Genomic DNA, 21,789 nt, shown 5'->3' with positions numbered 1-21,789 from the left:
ACTTTTACTTTTTTTTAACAATGAGAATAATTGAGTTTATTTCTTGAAGCACAAACAAACTTGGTTTTTCATATTACCAAGCTGTGGCTTATTCTAATCTTTGTCGAAATTCATTAGAGGTCAAAGGAAAAGGATTAAAAGACTTGGTTTAGGCCCTTAACCTATAATGTCATGGGACTGGAAGGGGCAGGGCTCAGAAAAACTTATATTTATATGCTCATTCTGTACGGCTCTGTCCAATTCTTATAATACCATATTGTATTTTTTTTAAACACTATTTACTTCTTACAACTTAGTAGTCTGGATGTTTCCATCACTAGGTATCAGATTTGTAAGGGTTTTTTTTTTTTTCTTTTTTTTTTTCAGTTTATTTTTTTATTTAGAGAGAGGGAGTGCCATCAGAGGAGGGGCAGAGAGAGAGAGAGAGAGAGAGAGAGAGAGAATGAGAATCCCAAGCAGGCTCTGCACTGTCAGCGTGGAGCCCAAGGCAGGGTTTGAATCCATGAACTGTGAGATCATGACCTGAGCCAAAACCAAGAGTCAGACGCTTAACTGACGGAGCCACCCAGGCGTCCTTGGTTTGTGAGGTTTTTGATTGCAGGAACTATATCTTATTTATCTTTGTATGCTTGGAGTACTTTACCTAGTACTGTATTCATAATAGGAGCTCAATAAATGTGTGATGTTGAAAGAATGAAAGATCAAACAGACATTGTGGCGAGTTTAGAAACTGGCATCTCAGAGTGGCACACTGAGGTAATAACTATATTCTGTACAACCGCCATGTGTCTGGGATAGTACTGGGTTGGTTCTCTAGGAGATGGAAGGAAGACACCCTGACCCCTGCCTTCCAAGAGTTTGCCACCCAGTTAGAGTTTTGCAGTGCAGAATCCAGGGGGAGCAGTTGGTTCTTGGCTGGGGTGAGATTGTAAGCAGTATTGGGCTCCTTCCCTGTACTCAACTCTCCCAGAAGAAACAGCTGTTCCTGGGAAGGGTTGGGGATAGGGACTGGACCCAAGAGCCCACTTTAGAACACCAGAACTGAGGCTGAGAGGTGAGGCTTGGTGGCTGGTTGGCCAGAACCAGCTGTTCATGGGGTGCACAAACATCAAGATTTTTACAAGAAGTGGTAACGGGTTATCATTTGAGTGCCTGGTTATTAATAACTAGTGGAAAAAGTTTCCTTCTTTTGGACTGGAAAGGGAGGGTTGTAGGCTACAGTCCTCTTTTTCAGAGGTGGGGTCTCCATTGTAACCCTGAGCTTTTAGGGCTCCCTTGAACAACAGGGAAGGTTTGGAGGTGGTGGCAGGGAGGGGAGTGATCCTGTCCCTTGTAATTCAACTCTGGATTCCAAAGATTCATCCTTCAATCTCCCACGTGCCTTGAGAATGAGTAAGAGCCTGGCAGAAGTGAAGTGGGGGAAAGTGATGGGCACAAGGGCATCACATAAAATCCCCAAATTCTCTTCCATACAGCAGCAAACCACGAAAAAGCTCCAATGATGCTCACAATCAAAAAATGAAGGCAAAAGTCACATCCTAATTTGCTTTTAAAATGTCTTAAATTGCAATATTGAGTCAAATTTACAAAAGTCTTGTCTTAGCTCCCTTTTACAAAATATCAGTATCATTTGCAACGAAAACTTATAGATCACAAATAAAACTAATAGAGAAGCCAATCAGCATTAGAAACTCTAAGAAAACATTAAATCTGTTTGTAATTCATTTAAAGAAGCACAGAGGACTCTGTTTACGGACCAGATACTGTAGTATGTATTCTATCCATTATTTTGTCCTCGATCCTTGCAATAGCCCTCTGAAGTGAGTAGTACAACCACGCATACCCATTCTAAGGATTAGGAGACTGAGGCTTACAGGGGTGGGAAAAAGTTGTACAACATTAGTGAGGACTTGTGACTCTGCAGCCAAGAGCACCTTGCTTTGAAAGATGAGGATAGTAACACACATGCGTCATCTCTGTTTTGAGGACTGGACATAGTTGGGTACCATGCCTGGCAGAATGGGATGTAAATGAATGGTACTAGATCTACATCTGAGCGCTCAACTTTTTCAGTGTTCACTCTCTGTGAAGCTAAGGTGGCTTTTCTATCTATCTATCTTCCTTCCTTTCTTTCCTTCCTTTCCTTTCCTTTCCTTTCCTTTCCTTTCCTTTCCTTTCCTTTCCTTCCTCCCTCCCTCCCTCCCTCCCTTCCTTCCTTCCTTCCTTCCTTCCTTCCTTCCTTCCTTTTCTTTCTTTCTTTCTTTTTCTTTCTTTCTTTCTTTCTTTCTTTCTTCTTTCTTTCTTTTGCTTTTTAGAGATAGAGACTCTTAAGCAGGCTCTTTGAGGAGCCTGGAGTCCGACTCAGGGCTCATCTGGGATCATGACTTGGGTCAAAATCAAGAGTCGGACGCTCAACTGACTGAGCCAGCTAGGTGCCTCAAGGGTGGCGATTAATCCATAGTCTTGATTATATACCCTAAGGAGCACAGCTTTCCCTTCTTACCCATTGACAATGCCCCTCCCAGCATAAAACACCACATTCCATCCCTGGCACCTAGACTCCTGTGCACCTGATGTTGCTGGCTCCCATTGTTTCATTCCGGCACCTCCAAAGGCTCATATGCCTGCATCTCTTTGAGTGTTGATTCTGCCCATGCCACCAAGAAGCTTGCCTTTTCTTGATCGTTTTAGGAGTACATTTTGCTGCCCCTCTTTTCATCTGAGAGATTTCACCATTACTGGTACCAGGCACAGTACCAGTAATCTTACTCTTACTCTTGACTGGGTCTCTGGAACAAATACAATGTCTGGAGCCTCCACATTATGACACTCAGTAGTTGTGTTAGGTATCTGTCTCTCATGGGCAATCTGGGGCCAGAATTTTAATCTCTGTAGATTTCAAGTAACTAAGAGAATAATCAGAAGAAAGACCATCCAGCCAACATTTTAAGTGACCATTGTTGAGAAACAGCTTTTGGAGGCTACCAGAGATGACCTTTTCTGGATCCAAGGTCTAAATCAAAGGATAACTTTCAGCCTTGTCTAACTGGGGGTAGGGGGGTGGAGGGTAGGGATGTGGGGGGTAGGACAGGATCACTATAAAAGGGTGTTAGCTGGGGCATCTGGGAGGCTCAGTCGGTTAAGTGTCTGACTCTTGGTTTTGGCTGAGGTCATGATCTCATGCTTTTGTGGGTTCAAGCCCTGTGTTGGGCTCCACACTGACAGTGGGGAGCCTGCTTGGGAGTCTCTCTCTCTCTCTCTCTCTCTCTCTCTCTCTCTGACCCTCCCTGACTTGTGTTGTCTCTCTCTCTCAAAATAAATAAACTTAAAAAAAAAAAAAGGTGTTAGCAGGAGTTCCTATGTCCCATATTCTTTCACCATAAGATTTATTTCAAACAGAATTTGGACTCGTTGAAGGTTTCAAGGAGATGAAATGACAGGAATTAACCTGAGACCAGCCACAGCTAGATTCACAGCCTCATCTCCATCTCTCAGAGCAGGTGGAGAGGGGTCAAACTGGTTAGAGCTCCATGCTCTAAGCAGAGTGGAAAGATGAAGCTCCTCAAGCTAGACACTGATGTTTAACTTCACCAGTGTTGCTTTATTTTTGTCTGAAGGCAGCAGGACGGACAGATACTTGGAAGGGGTTCTCAGAGGGCTTGAATCATTTGTCGGTCACCCAGAGTTTGCTGTTGTTAATATTGTTGTTGTTTGTTTGCTTTGCTGCCTTCCTGACATCTGGTCAATACCTGAAAAATGGCCCATGTGGGTGTGAATTACTCTAGTGCTGACACCCACTGGGCATGTGTGTCCTGCCATGTCTTTAGCATGCTGGTGAACTGCTATGCCTCCTCTTTCTGACTTCCAACAGCACTTGCATTGGCTCCTTAACCATCCTACATGGGACCTGTAGGAGACCAGAGAATTCAAGAGCTATCTCACTGGGAAGAGGTTAAACAAAAAGGCACCATTTCCCTTCTCCCTCTTGCCATATTCTTTCCAGGCTGATTTTATTGTAAGGCTCATTCTAAGTTGTGTTAGTAGTAAGTTACTAGACCCGAACATGTTTCTCTAATCAGGGAATTCGGGTGCCTTTTTAATCACTGTGTTTCCCAAGACAATAAAGAAGTGGGTTTTTAGGAAGCTCCTGACACTTTCAATACTCAATAGCTAAAGAGGCAACTTAAAAGAAATGAGTCTTAAAAGCAACCCAACATGGGCAGTGCCCAAGAGGTGACAAGACCACAACAAGAAAAGAATTGGTGTGGCTTTGGCAGCACATATGCTAAAATTGGAAGAATACAGGGATCAGCATGGTCCCTGTGCAAGCATGACATGCAAATTTGTGAAACGCTCCATATTACAAAAAGAAAGGGATTCAGCTTTTCCAAGAGTTAAACTGTAAATCCAACGTAGAGGAAAATAGAATGATTGAGGGCAACACGGCCTCAAAACACCTGCAAGGTTTTGTGAACCTGAGTGACTTTGTTGTCATAGGATATAGGGTATTAACAGCCAAATTCTTCATCATGAACCGAGCTGCTGATGTTCTGATTTTTTTTACTTTCTTGTGAATTTTCTTAGCACAGGCAGCGTCCTTGAGTGGAATCCTGGCTAGGACATGCTGTTTGGCAGTCTGGGGGTTGGTGGGCAGAGGACTATGGTGAGGGCTGCCTTGGGAAGCTGAGGTCGGTCTCTCTGTCCAGGTCATCTGAGCACCCTCCCAGCCACAGCACCATGAGCACTGTGCCAGTAGTTTGGCTTTTTTTGTTGTTTCCTTGGAGCATGCATTGTTACCTATGGGGTCAGAGAGGCAGATGTGGGAGAAGGAGACCAGGCAGTTCTCTGAGTGGTATAGAGTGTTAACATTCTCAAAGCACGTTCAATAATCCTGTGCGACAGGCAGAGGTCACTAGCATAATAGCCACTGTGGCCCTTGCAGCAGTGAGGTAGAAAGTGCTATCACATATGCCTGCGCTATCACGATACTTTTCTTGAAAAGGCTGCAGGTCACCTAGTGTAATCCTTCCCAGTTACAGATGAGGACATGCAGGTGGACAGACCTACTGAACTGGGCCTAAGGTTGCCCGGCTCCCTGGTGGTCACGCAAGGACTAGAATCCTGGTCCTGACTAGGCATACATCTGTGCCTGTCCCAACACTCAGAAAAGCCTTGTGACAGAAATGAAAGAGTGGCCCAACTCCCACAGAACAACTCAGTCCAAAACGGCCCAGCTCCTTGCCACTGTTAGAAAAGATTTTCTTGGGGCGCCTGGGTGGCGCAGTCGGTTGGGCGTCCGACTTCAGCCAGGTCACGATCTCGCGGTCCGTGAGTTCGAGCCCCGCGTCAGGCTCTGGGCTGATGGCTCAGAGCCTGGAGCCTGTTTCTGATTCTGTGTCTCTCTCTCTCTCTCTCTCTCTCTCTCTCTGCCCCTCCCCCGTTCATGCTCTGTCTCTCTCTGTCCCAAAAATAAATAAACGTTGAAAAAAAAAATTAAAAAAAAAAAAAAAAAGAAAAGATTTTCTTTTGCAAGGTTGTTCATGAAACCATCATATTAACACCTGGATCCTTTCTCAAAATACCAGAGACAGTCTCTCAAATCTATGGATACCTTGATACTTTGATAAGTATAGTTTGTTCTTTTTTCTTAAATTGTGAGATAGAGCATACATACAGGAGAGTGCATTTATGTGCAGTTTAAAGACTAATTATAAAGACCGATTATTAATTCTGTTTAAGAAACAGAATATTGGGGCACCTGGGTGGTTCAGTTGGTTAAGCGTCCAACTTTGGCTCAGGTCGTGATCTCACAATTCGTGAGTTCGAGCCCTGCATCGGGCTCTGTGCTGACAGCTCAGAGCCTGGAGCCTGTTTCAGATTCTGTCTCCCTCTCTCTCTGCCCCTCCCCTGCTCTCTCTCTCTCTCTCTCTCAAAAACAAGTAAGCATTACAAAAATTAAAAAAAAAAAAAAGAAACAGAATATTAATAGCATTCCAGACTCACCCTCATTCACCCCCCACCATCACAACCCTCATCTCCTCCTTGGAGGTAACCACAATCCTGCTTCTATGATCATTGTTTTCTTGCTTTTCTTACTTTTCTTATTTTGCCCTTCAGAAAACCCTGAGCCAGGAGTCATGACAACCAAGCCCAAGCTCTGCTACTTTCGTGGCAGGGGCAGGATGGAGTCGATCTGCTGGCTGCTGGCTACAGCTGGAGTGGAGGTTGGTTCCTTCCTGGGAAAAGGAAGGAGGGTAATTTGGGGGATGGAGTGGTCCTCTTCCCCACTTCATAATTCAGGGTGGTCTTTAGAGATGGATCCACTCTTTCCCTTTCCATCTGTCTTCCTTTGTAAGAGGTGAGGGAGGGATCATAGTCCTCTGTTTAAGCAGGGTTGGGAGGGTGGAAGTGTAAGGAGGTGTTCTGGAAACTTTGTAGGGGCAGGAGATCATTATGACTCATAAGACAAAGGAGAGAGAGGAGACCCTCATCTGCATCATTGTTTTCACTGGAACGAACTGATTTCCTGGGGTCTTTCCAGCTTTGGCCTGGCACCATGTTCTACCCATGGCTATCCACTGAAACCTTACCTCCAGCTGCAGTCTGGTCTCCTCTTGAGCCCAGAAAAGTCTGCCCCACTTGGATCTGTCCTTAATTCTGAATTCCTTAACCACTGACTTTTCCATAGATTTTCACAAGTGCTTTGAAACTGTTTGGTTTCATGCAGGTGTAGACTTCCTTTTCCCTCTTTGAATGCCATCTTCTTTAAAACAAGGACTCATGCATGACCTTCTTTGTTTTGTTCACCTTATCCTACCCCCATCTCAAGTCTTAGGGACAAAAAGTCACTCTTTCCCACTGAAGCTTCAGAGATTCCATCAGTAAATGATGATAACCCCACCTGAGTAATAATCTTCAGATCCCTTTCATTGAATGTACAAGTATCGAAGAGAAATTTAATTTGACCTGATACAGAGGGAGAATGGCACAGAAGAGAGAGAAAAAGGGAAAGACAGGAATAGGAGAAGGGAAATTATTGGGGGAGGTTAGAGAAAAGGACAAGAATTTGGAGAGAAAAAAGAGCTAATGTGAAGAAAAGGAAATAATATGAACGGGGCTGGGAAATCCTGTTAAGTAGACAAAACCCCCAAAGGGATGCCAGTCCCATGCCCCCTACACACACATGCTGGCAGAATTTTCAGCTGTGTCTAAATTGGTAACTTTGTGGTTCCTTTTAAAATTTTCATTCAGTGGGCACCTGGCTGGCTTAGTCAGTGGAGCTTCTGATTCTTGATCTTGGGGTTGTAAGTTTGAGCCCCACATTGGGTGTAGAGAATACTAAAAAATAAAATCTTTGTTGCTGTTGTTGTTTATTTATTTGAGAGAGAGAGAGAGAGAGAGAGCACTACCACAAGCAGGGGAGGGGCAGAGAAAGAGGGAGCCAAAGGCTGAGCTGTCAGTGCAAAGCCTGACTTGGGGCTCCAACACATGAACTGTGAGATCATGACCTGAGGCACCCAGGCACCCCTACTTAAAAATGAAATCTTGGGGTGCCTGGGTGGCTCAGTCGGTTAAGCATCCTACTTCAGCTCAGGTCATGATCTCACAATTCGTGAGTTTGAGCCCTGCATTGGGCTCTGTGCTGACAGTTCAAAGCCTAGAGCCTGCTTCAGACCCTGTATCTCCCTCCTTCTGCCCCTCCCCTGCTCATGCTCTCTCTCTCTCTCAAAAATAAATAAACATTAAAATTAAAAAAAAATAATAAAATCTTGGGACGCCTGGGTGGCGCAGTCGGTTAAGCGTCCGACTTCAGCCAGGTCACGATCTCGCGGTCCGGAAGTTCGAGCCCCGCATCGGGCTCTGGGCTGATGGCTCAGAGCCTGGAGCCTGTTTCCGATTCTGTGTCTCCCTCTCTCTCTGCCCCTCCCCCATTCATGCTCTGTCTCTCTCTGTCCCAAAAATAAATAAACGTTGAAAAAAAAAATAAAATCTTAAAAAAAGTAAATAAAAATAAAATTTTCATTCAGGAAGCCATTGGACATTTTATACTGTGAACATTTCTCCCTCTCTCTCTCTCTCTCTCTCTCTCTCTCTCTCTCTGAGGACATTAAAGTTATAACAATGTTTGTTTTATCTAGTTTGAAGAAGAATTTATTGAAACAACAGAACAATATGAGAAGTTGCAGAAGGGTGAGCCTAGGTTTATCCAATGCTATCTTACTAGAAAAAAAATTGTTTCTGGAAATACTCATTTCAATACAGGAACACAAAACTCTACAGTGACAACTATGAGGACAAGGACTGCTAACACTGATTGAATGCTCACCGTATCCCTGTCATAGAGCTAAATGTATCATCTGCATTTCTCCTTAGACTTCATAAAAGCTTATCAAGCAGACTATGACCCTGACCTCAATTAGATATGATAGCATGGGCTAACTGAGCTAATTGGTTCAATACTCCCCACCCCACTAAAGAATCCTTTTAGAATTCTTAAATACTGATCCAGTGGGTTGGAGGGGAGGGAGTAAAAGGGAAGAGGAATTTGGCCAAAGATATTCTTTAGTTCTCATGGCTCATATCCACTGCCTCTTAATGGTTTCAGCAGGTTAACAGACACCATTTTTTATGAGGTTACAATTATAGAACCAAGACTATAGAAAAGATCAAAATTTCATTACATTTGGAAGAAGTCCTTCATCCTTACAATGCCCTAGAAAAGTTTTTCACACCAAGACAAAAGACTAGTACTTTCACAGAGCTTCTTAAACTTCTAACTGCCACAAAGTTATTTTCCTTATCTAAGGAAACCTGGATGTTCCCATTATTGCTGATAAACAGTCATGAAACGAACACAAATTATTTTTTGGAAAAATGTTCAACTAGTAATCAGCAGACCTACCATTTACAAACTGTATGACTGCAGAAGGCCTTTAACTTCTCTGCGTCCTTTCTCCTTACCATAAAATAAAAATAATCTCTGTGGTCACAGATGCAGGATGCCAGTAGATCTCATTAAATGGGGAAGGCCTGCTAACCCCTCCCCAGTTCTTGTCCAGAAACTTTAATAAATCCCTGAACCTCCTCTTCCTCGTTATTTCTGCCCTACTCCACCCCAAACAAGGCCAGTCACTGGTACGTAGTAGGGAGTAAATACATATGTATTGAATAAGTAAATGAAATGTATCTTCAGAAACTCTTCCATGATCATTCTGGCAGGAAGTCCTCCCTAACAGCCTGGGAGATCCTCCATTCCTCTCTGAGTCTGTGATCCTACTCTTGTGCTTCTGACACCCTCCTGGGCATTACTATTATTAGTGAATAAGAGGCAGAAAAGGACAGCAGAGAGGGCCCTCGGCAGAGAGTCGGGAGACCTACCTCTGTTGATTTAGCTGTCTCCTATGAGTGTGAGCAAGTCACATTTGCCCTCTTGGCCTCCATAGTGCCATAGTCTATAATATGAATGAACTAAATGATTGCAAAGATCCTTCCCTGCACTGTTGATCCTAGATTTTTAAAAATCCTTCTGAAGAAGATCATCAGTTCCTAGAAGCATGGATCATTTTTAATGGACTTCTGCATCCTTAAAAGCAGTAGCACAGAGACCAGTTTGGATGATCATTCAGTGTTAGACAAATGTAGCACTATCTTTAGGAATTGGAGATTTTTCAGTCTCTCCATTAATAATTGTACTAATATTTCCAAGGCATGGTCACAAGCATGATTTTATTCCTGCTCAAGGGAGGAATGGCAAGACAATGGGCAAGACAATACTGCTACAGATCAGAAAATAGGTTTAGGGAAGACAGAGACTTGCCTGAATCATCCAACTAAATAGGGACACTGGCTCCCTGAAAAGTTCCTGTGGTGGTTTTCTCTCCACCATCTTCTACTGTCTCTCATTAAAGCAAGCAGCAACAATATTGGAAACTAGGGAAATTCATTATGGCCTTTGCCAATGCACTAGTGAAGTCTGGTTCCTATTCTAGATAAAGTTCCTTGCTCTCGGCAATGTGCAGGTAGTAAAGGAAATTTAAAGGCTATGTATTTCTTCAAGACCCTATCCTATGAAAAGAGTACTAATTATAGTACACCTTTAAATGCATTACTTTTATAGGCAGTCACTCACAATGAAGAAAATTTAATTTTACTGAACACTGATTATTGACAGTATTCAGTGCTTTTTTAAAGCTATCTCATTTAATCTTTTCAAAAATCCTGCTTGATAGGTATTATTACTGTTTTAGAGAAAAGGAAGCTGAAACTCAGGTAAGTCATTTGTTTAAAAACACATGTCTGGGGAGGGCTAAAGCTGGCATTTGGACCCAGTCTTCCTGGGTTCTTGTTGTCACATCCGTCCTGCTGCTGTGTAGACCTGGAGTGATACCTGATGTGCTTTTCAAAGAATTCAGGCTCCCAGCCTCCAGCCCTGAATCAGAATTATCTGGGGAGTGGGTATTTTTAACAATCCATCTCCATGAGATGATTTTCATAGTATTTATATTATAATACAGTCATAGTAAATGTATAGTGTCTTAAATAGTCGTGATTAACCAATGTACAAAAATGCATGAAACCATCAAGCGAGTCTCAGATTTTCCATAAAGCAAGTGGTAGGAATTTCCTCAACAACTGGCATCGTCAGCTCACCACTTTGGATGAAAACTAAAAACTACTCAACAAAATTAGAAGGGACCCTCCTGCAGGCTTACCACAACCATGGAAGGCGAGTACCCTAACCTCTCTTTGCTCAATCCATAGATGGACGCCTGCTATTTGGCCAAGTGCCTATGGCTGATGGAATGGTGCTGACACAGACTAGAGCCATCCTCAGCTACCTTGCTGCCAAGTACGACTTGTATGGGAAGGACCCGAAGGAGACAGTCAGGTACCACAGTGTTCATGTCTGTACTTGACTCTTATCCAAGCTCTGTAGTTTTGCACCAGCTGAAATTCAGTTCAGATGTAGACTTTCTGCCTGGGCTAGGAGGAGAAGGCAAGGGGAACAAAGGGGAGATGTTCTTGCTATACCCACATGTGCTGTGCATAACTCTGAATACTCCAGGTTTCCCCTTTTACTGCTCATGGTGGTCTGCATTCAACATTCGTATCCTCTCCCCACTCCTCACAAAATAGGTTCTCATAAAATGACCTAGTAAACTTCATTCTATGTAAGGTGGAAATGACTGATTCAGCAAACACTGAGCATTGTATCAATGATCTATTGCCACAAATACTGTTGTAAAACATACCACAGTGACTTAAATCAGTAGGCATTTATTCTTCCTCATCAGTCTATATGTCACGTGGGCATTGGCATATCTGGGCCAGGCTTGACTCCTCTTGGCTGGACTTACTCATTATGTCTGTAGTCAACCAGTAGTCAGTCAGGGGGCTCTGGTTTGGGGTGTTGACTGTCCACTGAGGGGTAAATGGGCCATGTGTCTCTCATTCTCTCATGCCAAGCTTGTTCTTGGAGCAGCTAGGGAGGGTTCTAAGAGAGAGTAAAAGCGTACAAAGCTTCTTAAGTTCTAGGCTCAGAACTGGTCATCAGTTCCACCTCATTCTATTTGTCAAAGCAAGTCATGAAGTCATTCCAGAAAACAGACCACAACTAATGATGGAAGGGACTGTCAAGTTTTATCACAATTACTGAACGGTGAAGTTTTGTGTCCATTGTTTTGCACATATATACCACAAGCATCTACTCCATGCTGGGCACTGTGCTAGGCTTGGCTGAGGATGGCTGGATTATTACTCCCAGGAATACATAGTTCAGCTTCACATGAGATAAGTAAACTACAGACAAAACAAAGACTTATAACTATAAAGGTTTTATCTGTATTTGGGGTCAAAGGGCCATTTCAGTGGTCCTTGAAATCTTATCCCCACAAGCATGAACACTATAGGGTGGTCCATACATATACATAGAAGACATGGTAGGACAAAGGCCTAAGTTCAATCGTTCAGAAGAAGGAGAGAGAGTATAACATAGGAATGAAAAAGTCCATAACCAGAAGCAGCGCACCCAACTCTTCTTTAGATCCACCTTTAAAATGAATTTAGTCATCCTAACTTGCAGTCCCAAAGGTTTATGGGAAGAGTAGCAATTTCAAACAGTGTATGAAAAGCATCCTTTTGTAACAATGTAAATGAGTAATACTATGCAAAAGCCATCTGTTTCTCACTGTTTTGATGCATGTGTTTGTTTTTTACAATTAAAGGTGACAGGCTAGATGACAATCGAACATGTAAGAAAAACGATTTGTAATTCAGATAGACAACAAATTATGCTTTTATATATGTTGAAAATAGAAAGAGATGATCACTAAACCAAATCTGTTGGGCAGTTAGCATATAGTGGGGGATACACAGACACACAACCCTTAATGGTTGCAAACTGGTTGTAGAGAGAACTTGCACAGCATAACTGCACCAATAGTCTAATAAATGATGGTCATATATCTACCATTCTTAGTTTTTTTGTTGTTTTTTTAACTTTTTTTTTTTTTTTTTTGCGTTTGTCAATGCAAGGGAAAATTTTAGAGAATGAATCAAGGTATTTGTCTGATCTGACTAGGAAAGCAAACGTTTCCTTCTCAGTTGCCAGGTCAGGGGAAGACCTGCTAAATTATGCATCTTTCCAAAACAACTAAAGAGGTTCTGGTGCTAATAGTTTCGCACTTCTGGTAAACTTCATTCAGCTGGGTTTTTAAAACCACAATAATCTATTTATTTATGGCAGATATCAACTTAGAGGCACTTATTAATTTTTTTCACACATCCCTTCATTCAATAAACATTTCCAGAGATGCTAGTATACCCTGGTCACTAGGATGGCTCTGTTGGCAGAAATCATTCCTGAGCATGGAATCTTAAGGGAGGGGGCATGAAAAGTCATTTGCCCCAATATTTATCTGCACCACCACTGTGGCGAATTAGGGAATCCCATACTGAAAGGGTCGCGTCGGAATGAGAGTCAACACGCTGTTTTGTCAGGATCAACATGTACGCTGACGGCACCCTGGACCTCATGATGATGACCGCGCAGGCTGCGTTCAAACCCCCCGAGGAAAAAGAGGAGAATCTTACTTTAATCGTGAAGAAAGCTAAAACCCGTTACTTCCCCGCCTTTGAAAAGGTAGGGGGGGAGCAATCCATTTTGGACCTCACGGAGGCCTTATCCTCGCGGGCCAGACGTGCCAGGGTGCTCTCGCGAGAGGCAGGGTCGCGCTCCGCGACGGCTGCGCGCGCAGGTCCTGCTAGGGGAGCAGGGGGAGGGGCTGGCAGCTTCAAGAGGCCGGCGGGTACCCCTTCCCACGCCAGAGGGGAACTGGGGGCGGGGCGGACGAGAACTGGGAAGCAGAGCGCGGGCAAGGCAAGTTCCCACCTGCACTTGCAGGATGCAGGCATTCCGGACTTACTTCCTGTTGCTAAGAAGACTATTTCAGGCGTGAATATCTGTTAAAAATGTTAAAAAGACAGAAGCTGTAGTAGAGCTTTACTGCACCTGGAGCAAAACTTTAATAAGGGTTACGTAATTATGGAAGCTCTAACAAAACTGAATGGGAATAAGCCAAATGCAATGAAAGGTACAGCATTTCTGTTCTGATTTTTTAAAAAGCCATCAGCCCAAGGCATCTTCGCCTTAAATTTCCTGTCAGATGTTTCTTTACGTGTAATACTGGTGGGTAATCATGCCTCAGTAAAAAGATAAGGTCTCTTAAAGTTACAACTTTTCCGAAGTCATTTTGGAGTGAATCATTAGGAATGTCCTGGAAATACAAATGGTAAGGTACCATGTATGCATAGGGTTCCATAAATAAAGGCTTGTCAGACAGAAGAATTATGTGGTATTTCTCCTCAGTCTTAGTCTTGGGGAAAAATGATTTATTACTGATTAAAGCACAATGAAGGATTCTGCCAGTACCTCAGAACTAGACAAGCAAGCTCCTCTTTATCTGGAACAATGTACAGTGTTGTTGAAATGCCTTTCATGTAAAAAAAAAAAAAAAAAAAAAACTAGTGTGATTACTTGAGTTATAATGTTAAATGGACATTATCATACTACAGATTTTGAAATCTGTGTGGCCTAATCCAGTACTCCTCAAAACACTTAAAATAATGTATTTGTTCAAATCAGGATCAGACTCAAGTTTATCTGAAACTAATGTAACATTGTGTGTCAACTGTATTTCAATTAAAAAAAAAATAACCCCGAAAACAATGAAACAAAAAATCCTCAAATTCATTCTCTGTCATTAGTCAATTACATTTTTAAGCTTCTTTTATTTTTTAAAAAAAAATTTTTTTTTTTCAACGTTTATTTATTTTTGGGACAGAGAGAGACAGAGCACGAACGGGGGAGGGGCAGAGAGAGAGGGAGACACAGAATCGGAAACAGGCTCCAGGCTCTGAGCCATCAGCCCAGAGCCCGACGCGGGGCTCGAACTCACAGACCGCGAGATCGTGACCTGGCTGAAGTCGGACGCTTAACCGACTGCGCCACCCAGGCGCCCCATAAGCTTCTTTTAATCTATAAGGTCCCTTCCTCTTTTTTTTTTCTATTTTTTAAATATTTATTTATTTTGAGAGAGAGAGTGCACAAGGGAGGGGGGCAGAGACAAAGAGAATCCCAGGCAGGCTGCCTACTGTCATCACAGAACCCAACTCGGGGCTGGATCTCATGAACCACGATATCAGGACCTGAGCCAAAATCAAGTTGACTTGGACACTCAACTGACTGAGCCACTCAGGCACCCCTTTTTCTCCCCTTCTATTCCTCTTGTATTTATCTTGTCAAATTTCCCATAGCCTGGATTTTACTAAATGCAGCATACTCCTTTATTCTCTAAAATTCCTGTCAATTGGAAGTTAGAATTAGAAGCCTAATCGTGTCCAGGTGTGATGATTTTGGCCAGACTGTCATAGGTGATGTTGTGAAGGTCATTAGGAAGCAGACATTATCTGGTTTTCCCTCTTCTTACAACTACATTCGACTGATGATTAATGCCTAGACCCACTGATTTATTGGTGAATGCAAAATACTGACACCCAAATCTGTTAACCCCTCTTCATTTATTAGCTGGAATACTTTCTATAAAATGAATCTTCCCCGTCATAATATATTTAGTTACTTTGGGGTGTGGTTTATGTTAGGAAAGGAGGATAAATCCTTGATTCTTGCTCTGTGTTCACTGCTTTTCAAAATGAGTTAGTTACCTAGCATCTTCAAAGGGGACTAATGAGTTTATTGATTTTTCCTTCTTGTTTTTGTTCTTTAAATAACATGATGATACTGTTTATTGCCATGAATTTAAACATTGGCTGTGCTTTGATTAATGTTAGAGTTCTTCTTCTTCTTCTTCTTCTTCTTTTTTTTTTTTTTTTTTTTGAGTATGGGGTGCCTGAGTGGCTCAGTCAGTTAAGCATCCAACTCTTGGTTTCAGCTCAGGTCATGACCTTGTGGTTCATGAGATTGAGCCCCATATCAGGCTCTGTGCTGACAGCTGGCAGCCTGCTTGGGATTCCCTCTGTCCTCTCTCTGCCCCTCCCCCATGCATGCACATGTGCACATGCATGCCCACATGCGCTCTCTCTCTCAATAAATAAATTTTTAAAAATACATAAATAAAGTAAATTTGAGTATAGTTGACACACAATGTTACATTAGTTTCAGTAATTATGCAAGTGATTATAGAAGCTCAAGTATCTTATCTTTTGGACAGTGGTAGCTTCATCAGGTTTGCTTCTGGTTTTTGACATGGTCCCAGCAATCTTTGATTCCTCCCTTTTTTTTTTTCAGTCTGAAGAATCTCCCTCTTTTTTTTGTAAATTTTTTTTTGTTCTCTTTTTTTTTTCAATATATGAAATTTATTGTCAAATTGGTTTCCATACAACACCCAGTGCTCATCCCAAAAAATGCCCTCTTCAATGCCCATCACCTACCCTTCCCTCTCTCCCACCCCCCATCAACCCTCAGTTTGTTCTCAGTTTTTAAGAGTCTCTTATAGTTTGGCTCTCTCCCTAACTTTTTTTTTCCTTCCCCTCCCCCATGGTCTTCTGTTAAGTTTCTCAGGGTCCACATAAGAGTGAAAACATATGGTATCTGTCTTTCTCTGTATGGCTTATTTCACTTAGCATCACACTCTCCAGTTCCATCCATGCTGCTACAAAGGGCCATATTTCATTCTTTCTCATTGCCACGTAGTACTCCATTGTGTATATAAACCACAATTTCTTTTTTTTTTTTTTTTAATTTTTTTTTTTCAACGTTTATTTATTTTTGGGACAGAGAGAGACAGAGCATGAATGGGGGAGGGGCAGAGAGAGAGGGAGACACAGAATCGGAAGCAGGCTCCAGGCTCTGAGCCATCAGCCCAGAGCCTGACGCGGGGCTCGAACTCACGGATCGCGAGATCGTGACCTGGCTGAAGTCGGACGCTTACCCGACTGCGCCACCCAGGCGCCCCTAAACCACAATTTCTTTATCCATTCATCAGTTGATGGACATTTAGGCTCTTTCCATAATTTGGCTATTGTTGAGAGTGCTGCTATAAACATTGGGGTACAAGTGCCCCTATGCATCAGTACTTCTGTATCCCTTGGGTAAATTCCTAGCAGTGCTATTGCTGGGTCATAGGGTAGGTCTATTTTTAATTTTCTGAGGAACCTCCACACTGTTTTCCAGAGTGGCTGCACCAATTTGCATTCCCACCAACAGTGCAAGAGGGTTCCCGTTTCTCCACATCCTCTCCAGCATCTATAGTCTCCTGATTTGTTCTTTTTTAATTTTTTAATTTTACTTAAATCCAAGTTAGTTAACAAGAATGTCCTTCTTTTTAAAAAGATTCTGGGGGCGCCTGGGTGGCGCAGTCGGTTGGGCGTCCGACTTCAGCCAGGTCACGATCTCGCGGTCCGTGAGTTCGAGCCCCGCGTCGGGCTCTGGGCTGATGGCTCAGAGCCTGGAGCCTGTTTCCGATTCTGTGTCTCCCTCTCTCTGACCCTCCCCCGTTCATGCTCTGTCTCTCTGTTCCAAAAATAAATAAACGTTGAAAAAAAAAAAAATTTTTTTTAAAAAGATTCTGGAAAATCCTCCACCAAATAATAGGGAAAATGGCTTCCTCACTATTCTCTCTGTTCTGTCCTTCTGGGCTCCTCTTAGACTTAGGTTGGAGCTTCCTTCTATATTACATGTCTCTTAACCTCTCTCTCATATTTTCAGTATCTTTATTTCTGTGGGTTTCCTCAGATCTTTATGCCAAATTACTTATTTTTTTCAATTTCTCTATTGAATATTTTTATACCATTTATATTTTTCATTTAATAATATTTATTTCTTTTTCAAACCCTTATGCTCTTTTTTTTTCCACATGCCTTCCTCCCCCATTTTCTCTTTGAACATTTTAAGCATTTTTAACTCCTTAAAGAGTCCACTCTTGAGGCACCTAGGTGGCTCAGTCAGTTGAACATCTGACTTCAGCTCAGGTCATGATCTCATGGTTCGTGAGTTTGAGCCCTGCATTGGGCTCTGTGCTGACAGCTCAGAACCTGAAGCCTGCTTCAGATTCTGGGTCTCCCTCTCTCTCTGTTCCTCCCTTGCACTCTCTCTCTCTCTCAAAAATAAAGATTAAACAAAAAAATATTAAGACTCCACTCTTACATTTGGCTCTGTGACCCAAAATTCTTCTTTGTCAGTGTGCTGCCTCTGTCTTATAAAAGAGTTATCTCAAGTACAAATCATGTGCTTTGTAACTTGTGTCTGTGAGCTTGTCTTCTGCAGGAATCATTTTCCATATATTTGGCATATTTGATATATTCCATCAACTGTTTTTATGTTTGCCATGGCTGGAATACTCTAGAATTCACTGATTCAAGTCATTTTATTCATCCATACTAATACTTTATTTTTATTCATTATCACAGGAAGAGATGTGGTGCCTGAATTTATCTTTGTTCCTTACCTATGGACTAAACCCATATTTTGTACATCTGCCACTCAAAGCTACACCTGAGGGATTTTTCTATTCACTTTTCATTGGATAGTAAGAAGGCTCAGGTTTGGGCTTCTGATATCCCATTGATGATTTATTTCTACTTGTGGGATAGTAGCCAGATTCTAGTTAATCATGACCTTAGTGTCTCCCTATACTAGTGGGTTCAGTTTTACTTAACCAGCTCTAAGCTTTTAAGAGAGAACTCCGTTCTAACACTTTACTACCCCAAATATCTTGATCATCACTGACAATTTTCCAACAATATTGTGCCAGTTTGCAGCAGGTTTAAGAGTGTTTAAGAGTTGGTTTCATCCGACCCTTTCTAACATTCTTGGAGATTATCAAGAAAAAGAGTCTTTAGTACATATGATCTTTACAAAAGAGTCCCTGCTTTTATAAGTGTTTAGCCAGGCAAAATAGTCTTTACTTTTATATGATATTCTTTGTCATCTTTCTTTCTGCAGATTTTGAATGACCACGGAGAGGATTTTCTCGTTGGCAACAAATTCAGTTGGGCAGACATACAACTGTTGGAAGCTATTTTAATGGTGGAAGAACTCGATGCTTCTGTTCTTTCTGACTTCCCTCTACTGAAGGTAGTGTATTAATATCCACATGAAGCCCAAGAAAAAGTGAATAGAAACAAAGACTAAAACAAAATGCATCTCCAGGTCATCTTAAAAGAAGACTGCTTAAAAAAATTTTTTTTAATGTTTATTTATTTTTGAGAGAGAGACAGAGGATGAGTAGGGGAGGGGCAGAGAGAGAGGGAGACACAGAATCGGAAGCAGGCTCTAGGCTCTGGCCTGTCAGCACAGAGCCTGATGCGGGGCTCAAATTCGTGAGCTGTGAGATCATGACCTGGCCTGAACTCCGAGGCCTAACTGACTGAGCCACCCAGGGGCCCCAGGCATCTGATTCTTGATTTCAGCTCAGATCATGATTTCGCAGTTCGTGAGATCAAGCCTCACATCGGGCTCCATGCTGCCAACTGCTAATGCTTGGGATTCTCTCTCTCCCTCTCTTTTTTTGCCCCTCCCCTTTTTTCTCTTTAAACTAAACAGTGCATTCTAGAGCTCTTTCCCTGTCAATACAGGGGTCTTCCTCTTCTTCTTATATATTATATCATTTTAAATTACTGAACTATATACTTTGTAGGGATGTACCATAGTTTATATAACCAGTTTTCTGTTCTTGGAAATATAGGTTATTTCTGACTTTTCACTGTGCTAACATTCTTATCATTATTTCTTCGCTCATACGTTATGTTATTTCTTTGCTCACCCTTATAAGAAATTCCTAGAACAGGAATCAGTAGGTCAAAGAGTATGAATTTTTTAGAGTTTTTAATATGAACCTCTTTGAGACAATGATTTTTTATTTTTTCAATTTTTGAGAGAGAGAGAGAGAGAGAGAGTGTGCGCGCGCGCGTGCGCGCGTGCGAGTGGGGGAGGGGCAGAGAGAGAGAGAGAGAGGGACAGAGAGAATCTTAAGCAGGCTCCATGCCCAGCATGGGGCCCAACATGGGGGCTCCATCTCACGACCCTGGGTTCATGACCTGAGCCGAAATCAAGAGTCAGACACACTGACTGAGCCACACGTGCACCCAAATGATTGTTTAACAAAACAGTTTATTCAAGCTAAACATACTAGCAATTGTATTACCATCCTAGGAACATCCAGCAAATAGGCCTTAAGAATTAATTCAGATTCAGCACGCTGAGCTCCATAAGCTGGCAGCCTAAGCACTCTCTTCCCATGACAAAGTTATGATTTTCTTAAAGGTTGTGGCTGCTATGGAGGCTTTCATTTTACTGGTTCTCATTTCAGGCATTTAAAGCAAGAATCAGCAACATCCCTACAATTAAGAAGTTTCTGCAGCCTGGGAGTCCGAGGAAGCCGCCCCCAGATAGCCACTATGTGGAGGTAGTCAGGGGCATCCTGCAGTTCTGATGAAAGTAGGTCTTACAGTGGCAGACAGCCATGATCCAGTCGCAGGATCAGTACGGGCCGCTGCAAACTGAAGCAAACTATAGATTCTAGGAGTAGAGTGTCTGAAAAAAACAAAACCATACTACTAGGAACAGCAAACACTGATTAAATGCAATACGAAACCATTCTGATGTGTGAAATTTTTTTAAGCTTGTCGATTGTGGATGATGGGTACAACCTTTATGAAATCAGTGTTGTGTGTAAATAAATAGGAGGCAGTGTGGGGCGCCTGGATGTTTCAGTTGGTTGAGCATCCGACTTCGGCTCAGGTCATGATCTTGCAGTTCATGAGTTCGAGCCCTGCATCAGGCTCTGTGCTGACACCTCAGAGCCTAGAGCTTGCTTCTGAATCTGTGACTCCCTCTTTCTCTGCCCCTCTACCGCTCATACTCTGTCTCTAAAAAAATAAATAAATGTTAAAAAATGTTGTTTTTTTTTAAATAAGAGGCAGTGTGTATTTAGGGCTGCGGCCTACATAAGGCACTGTTCTCGCTGTCTGTACCAAGATCAGGACCACTGTTGGAAGAGTGAACAGAGAGATTTGGGGGCCAGGATCTCTCCAACACCCACACCGACGCTGAGTACTTGGGTTAGATAAAAAGTGGCAAATGACAAATCAGGAGTGACATGATGGCTGATGCTAGTGAATCCTAAGAGGAAGGATGGGGGACAGAGAATGTCCAGGGAACATCATTCTGTGGCCCCAAAAAGAACTTGGATAATTAGACAACCCTATTTCCCCTAACAGAGCCTCCTTAGTCTGGGTTTTGCTTTGCTGAAACAATTCCAAGTAACACTAAGATTAAGATGTAACCAATGAATATTTGTACCAACTGACCCAAAGATTCCCTGTCCTTGATAAACATGCTTTAAGTGTATCTACTGCATTCCCAAGTTGGGTATTTGGATCTCAGCTCCACATCAGGGCCCTGTTTGGTGGGGGATGGAGCAGCTGTCCAGGGTGATCTTACAGGCACGGTGGTGCTTTCCAATGGGTGGTCTGTGGTCTGGAGCAGGGCTTCTGTCAATGCTTTGAGGTACATGACTCTACCAGCTCTAAACTGCTGCTGGGCCATCCTGCCCAAGCCACACACTTGATCAGCTTCTGAGTATGTATCCAGGTACATGTCCTTACTTGTGAAATGACTTAATGGCTCACCAGACTTCATGCCACCTGAAGGGCACCACAGGGCATCCCTACACTGTACCTCACCATCCCTACACTGTACCTCACCATCCCTACACTGTACCTCACCTCTCCATTTTACCTCCCCAACTCAGATGACAGATTGGTCAACAGAGTTATAACCATGTAGACCATTCAGCATCCCCCAGCCCAGCCTGTGTATGACCTGAGCTCTTGCCCCCAAAGTAGTCAAATCCCAACCTGGGGATTCTCATTTAGCTAATTGCCCTGTCTCATTCCCCACTCTGGCAAGGCCATGGTCACTACCAGATGATGAATCAGAGTGGGAGAAAAGACTTCTCACAGGGAAACTCTGCCCTTCTCTCTGTGGGATGACTTTTTCCTCTGACCTCTGCCAAAGCCAAGAGTCTGACCTGACAGAAATTAAGTAAGGAAAGGAAAAGAACTTATTTTTTCATGATTCAAATGGTAAGCCAATCTCTTTTTGTTATAATCACATGGTCTTGGTAAATAATTCAAATAGTTTAGAAGGCTTACACAGTGAAAAATAAAATCCTCCCCTCTCTGGATTGTTCTTAAAAACAAGCACTTCCTGGGTCCTGACTCCCTGCCCTGATGTCTCCCTTGAGAACCAAGCACCATGTGGTTGAGTTC

The 21,789-nt window shown here is 42.6% G+C and overlaps 1 protein-coding gene and 1 pseudogene across 2 annotated transcripts in view; both read left to right on the top strand.

Moving 5' to 3' along the window:
• Window positions 1–4,264: 4,264 nt before the first annotated feature.
• LOC123610024 lies at window positions 4,265–4,365 on the top strand (annotated as a pseudogene).
• A 1,666-nt stretch (window positions 4,366–6,031) lies between these two features.
• LOC123608512 (glutathione S-transferase alpha-4-like) overlaps window positions 6,032–21,789 on the top strand; it is a 31,284-nt gene continuing 15,526 nt past the window's right edge. The window contains exons 1-6 of one of the 2 annotated variants that reach the window (XM_045498531.1): window positions 6,048–6,224; window positions 8,139–8,190; window positions 10,762–10,888; window positions 13,000–13,141; window positions 18,461–18,592; window positions 19,827–20,114. In XM_045498531.1, the coding sequence (XP_045354487.1) occupies window positions 6,069–6,224; window positions 8,139–8,190; window positions 10,762–10,888; window positions 13,000–13,141; window positions 18,461–18,592; window positions 19,827–19,949 (732 nt within the window). In that variant the 5' untranslated portion in view covers window positions 6,048–6,068 and the 3' untranslated portion in view covers window positions 19,950–20,114. Of the gene's footprint in view, window positions 6,225–8,138; window positions 8,191–10,761; window positions 10,889–12,999; window positions 13,142–18,460; window positions 18,593–19,826; window positions 20,115–21,789 lie in introns of those variants that run through there. The other variant, XM_045498532.1, reaches the window with a different exon arrangement.

Source organism: Leopardus geoffroyi, chromosome B2 (assembly GCF_018350155.1).
Source record: "Leopardus geoffroyi isolate Oge1 chromosome B2, O.geoffroyi_Oge1_pat1.0, whole genome shotgun sequence".
NCBI lineage: Eukaryota > Metazoa > Chordata > Mammalia > Carnivora > Felidae > Leopardus > Leopardus geoffroyi.
Note: the sequence above shows the minus strand (reverse complement) of the source record. Positions and strands in the feature narration are given on the sequence as shown.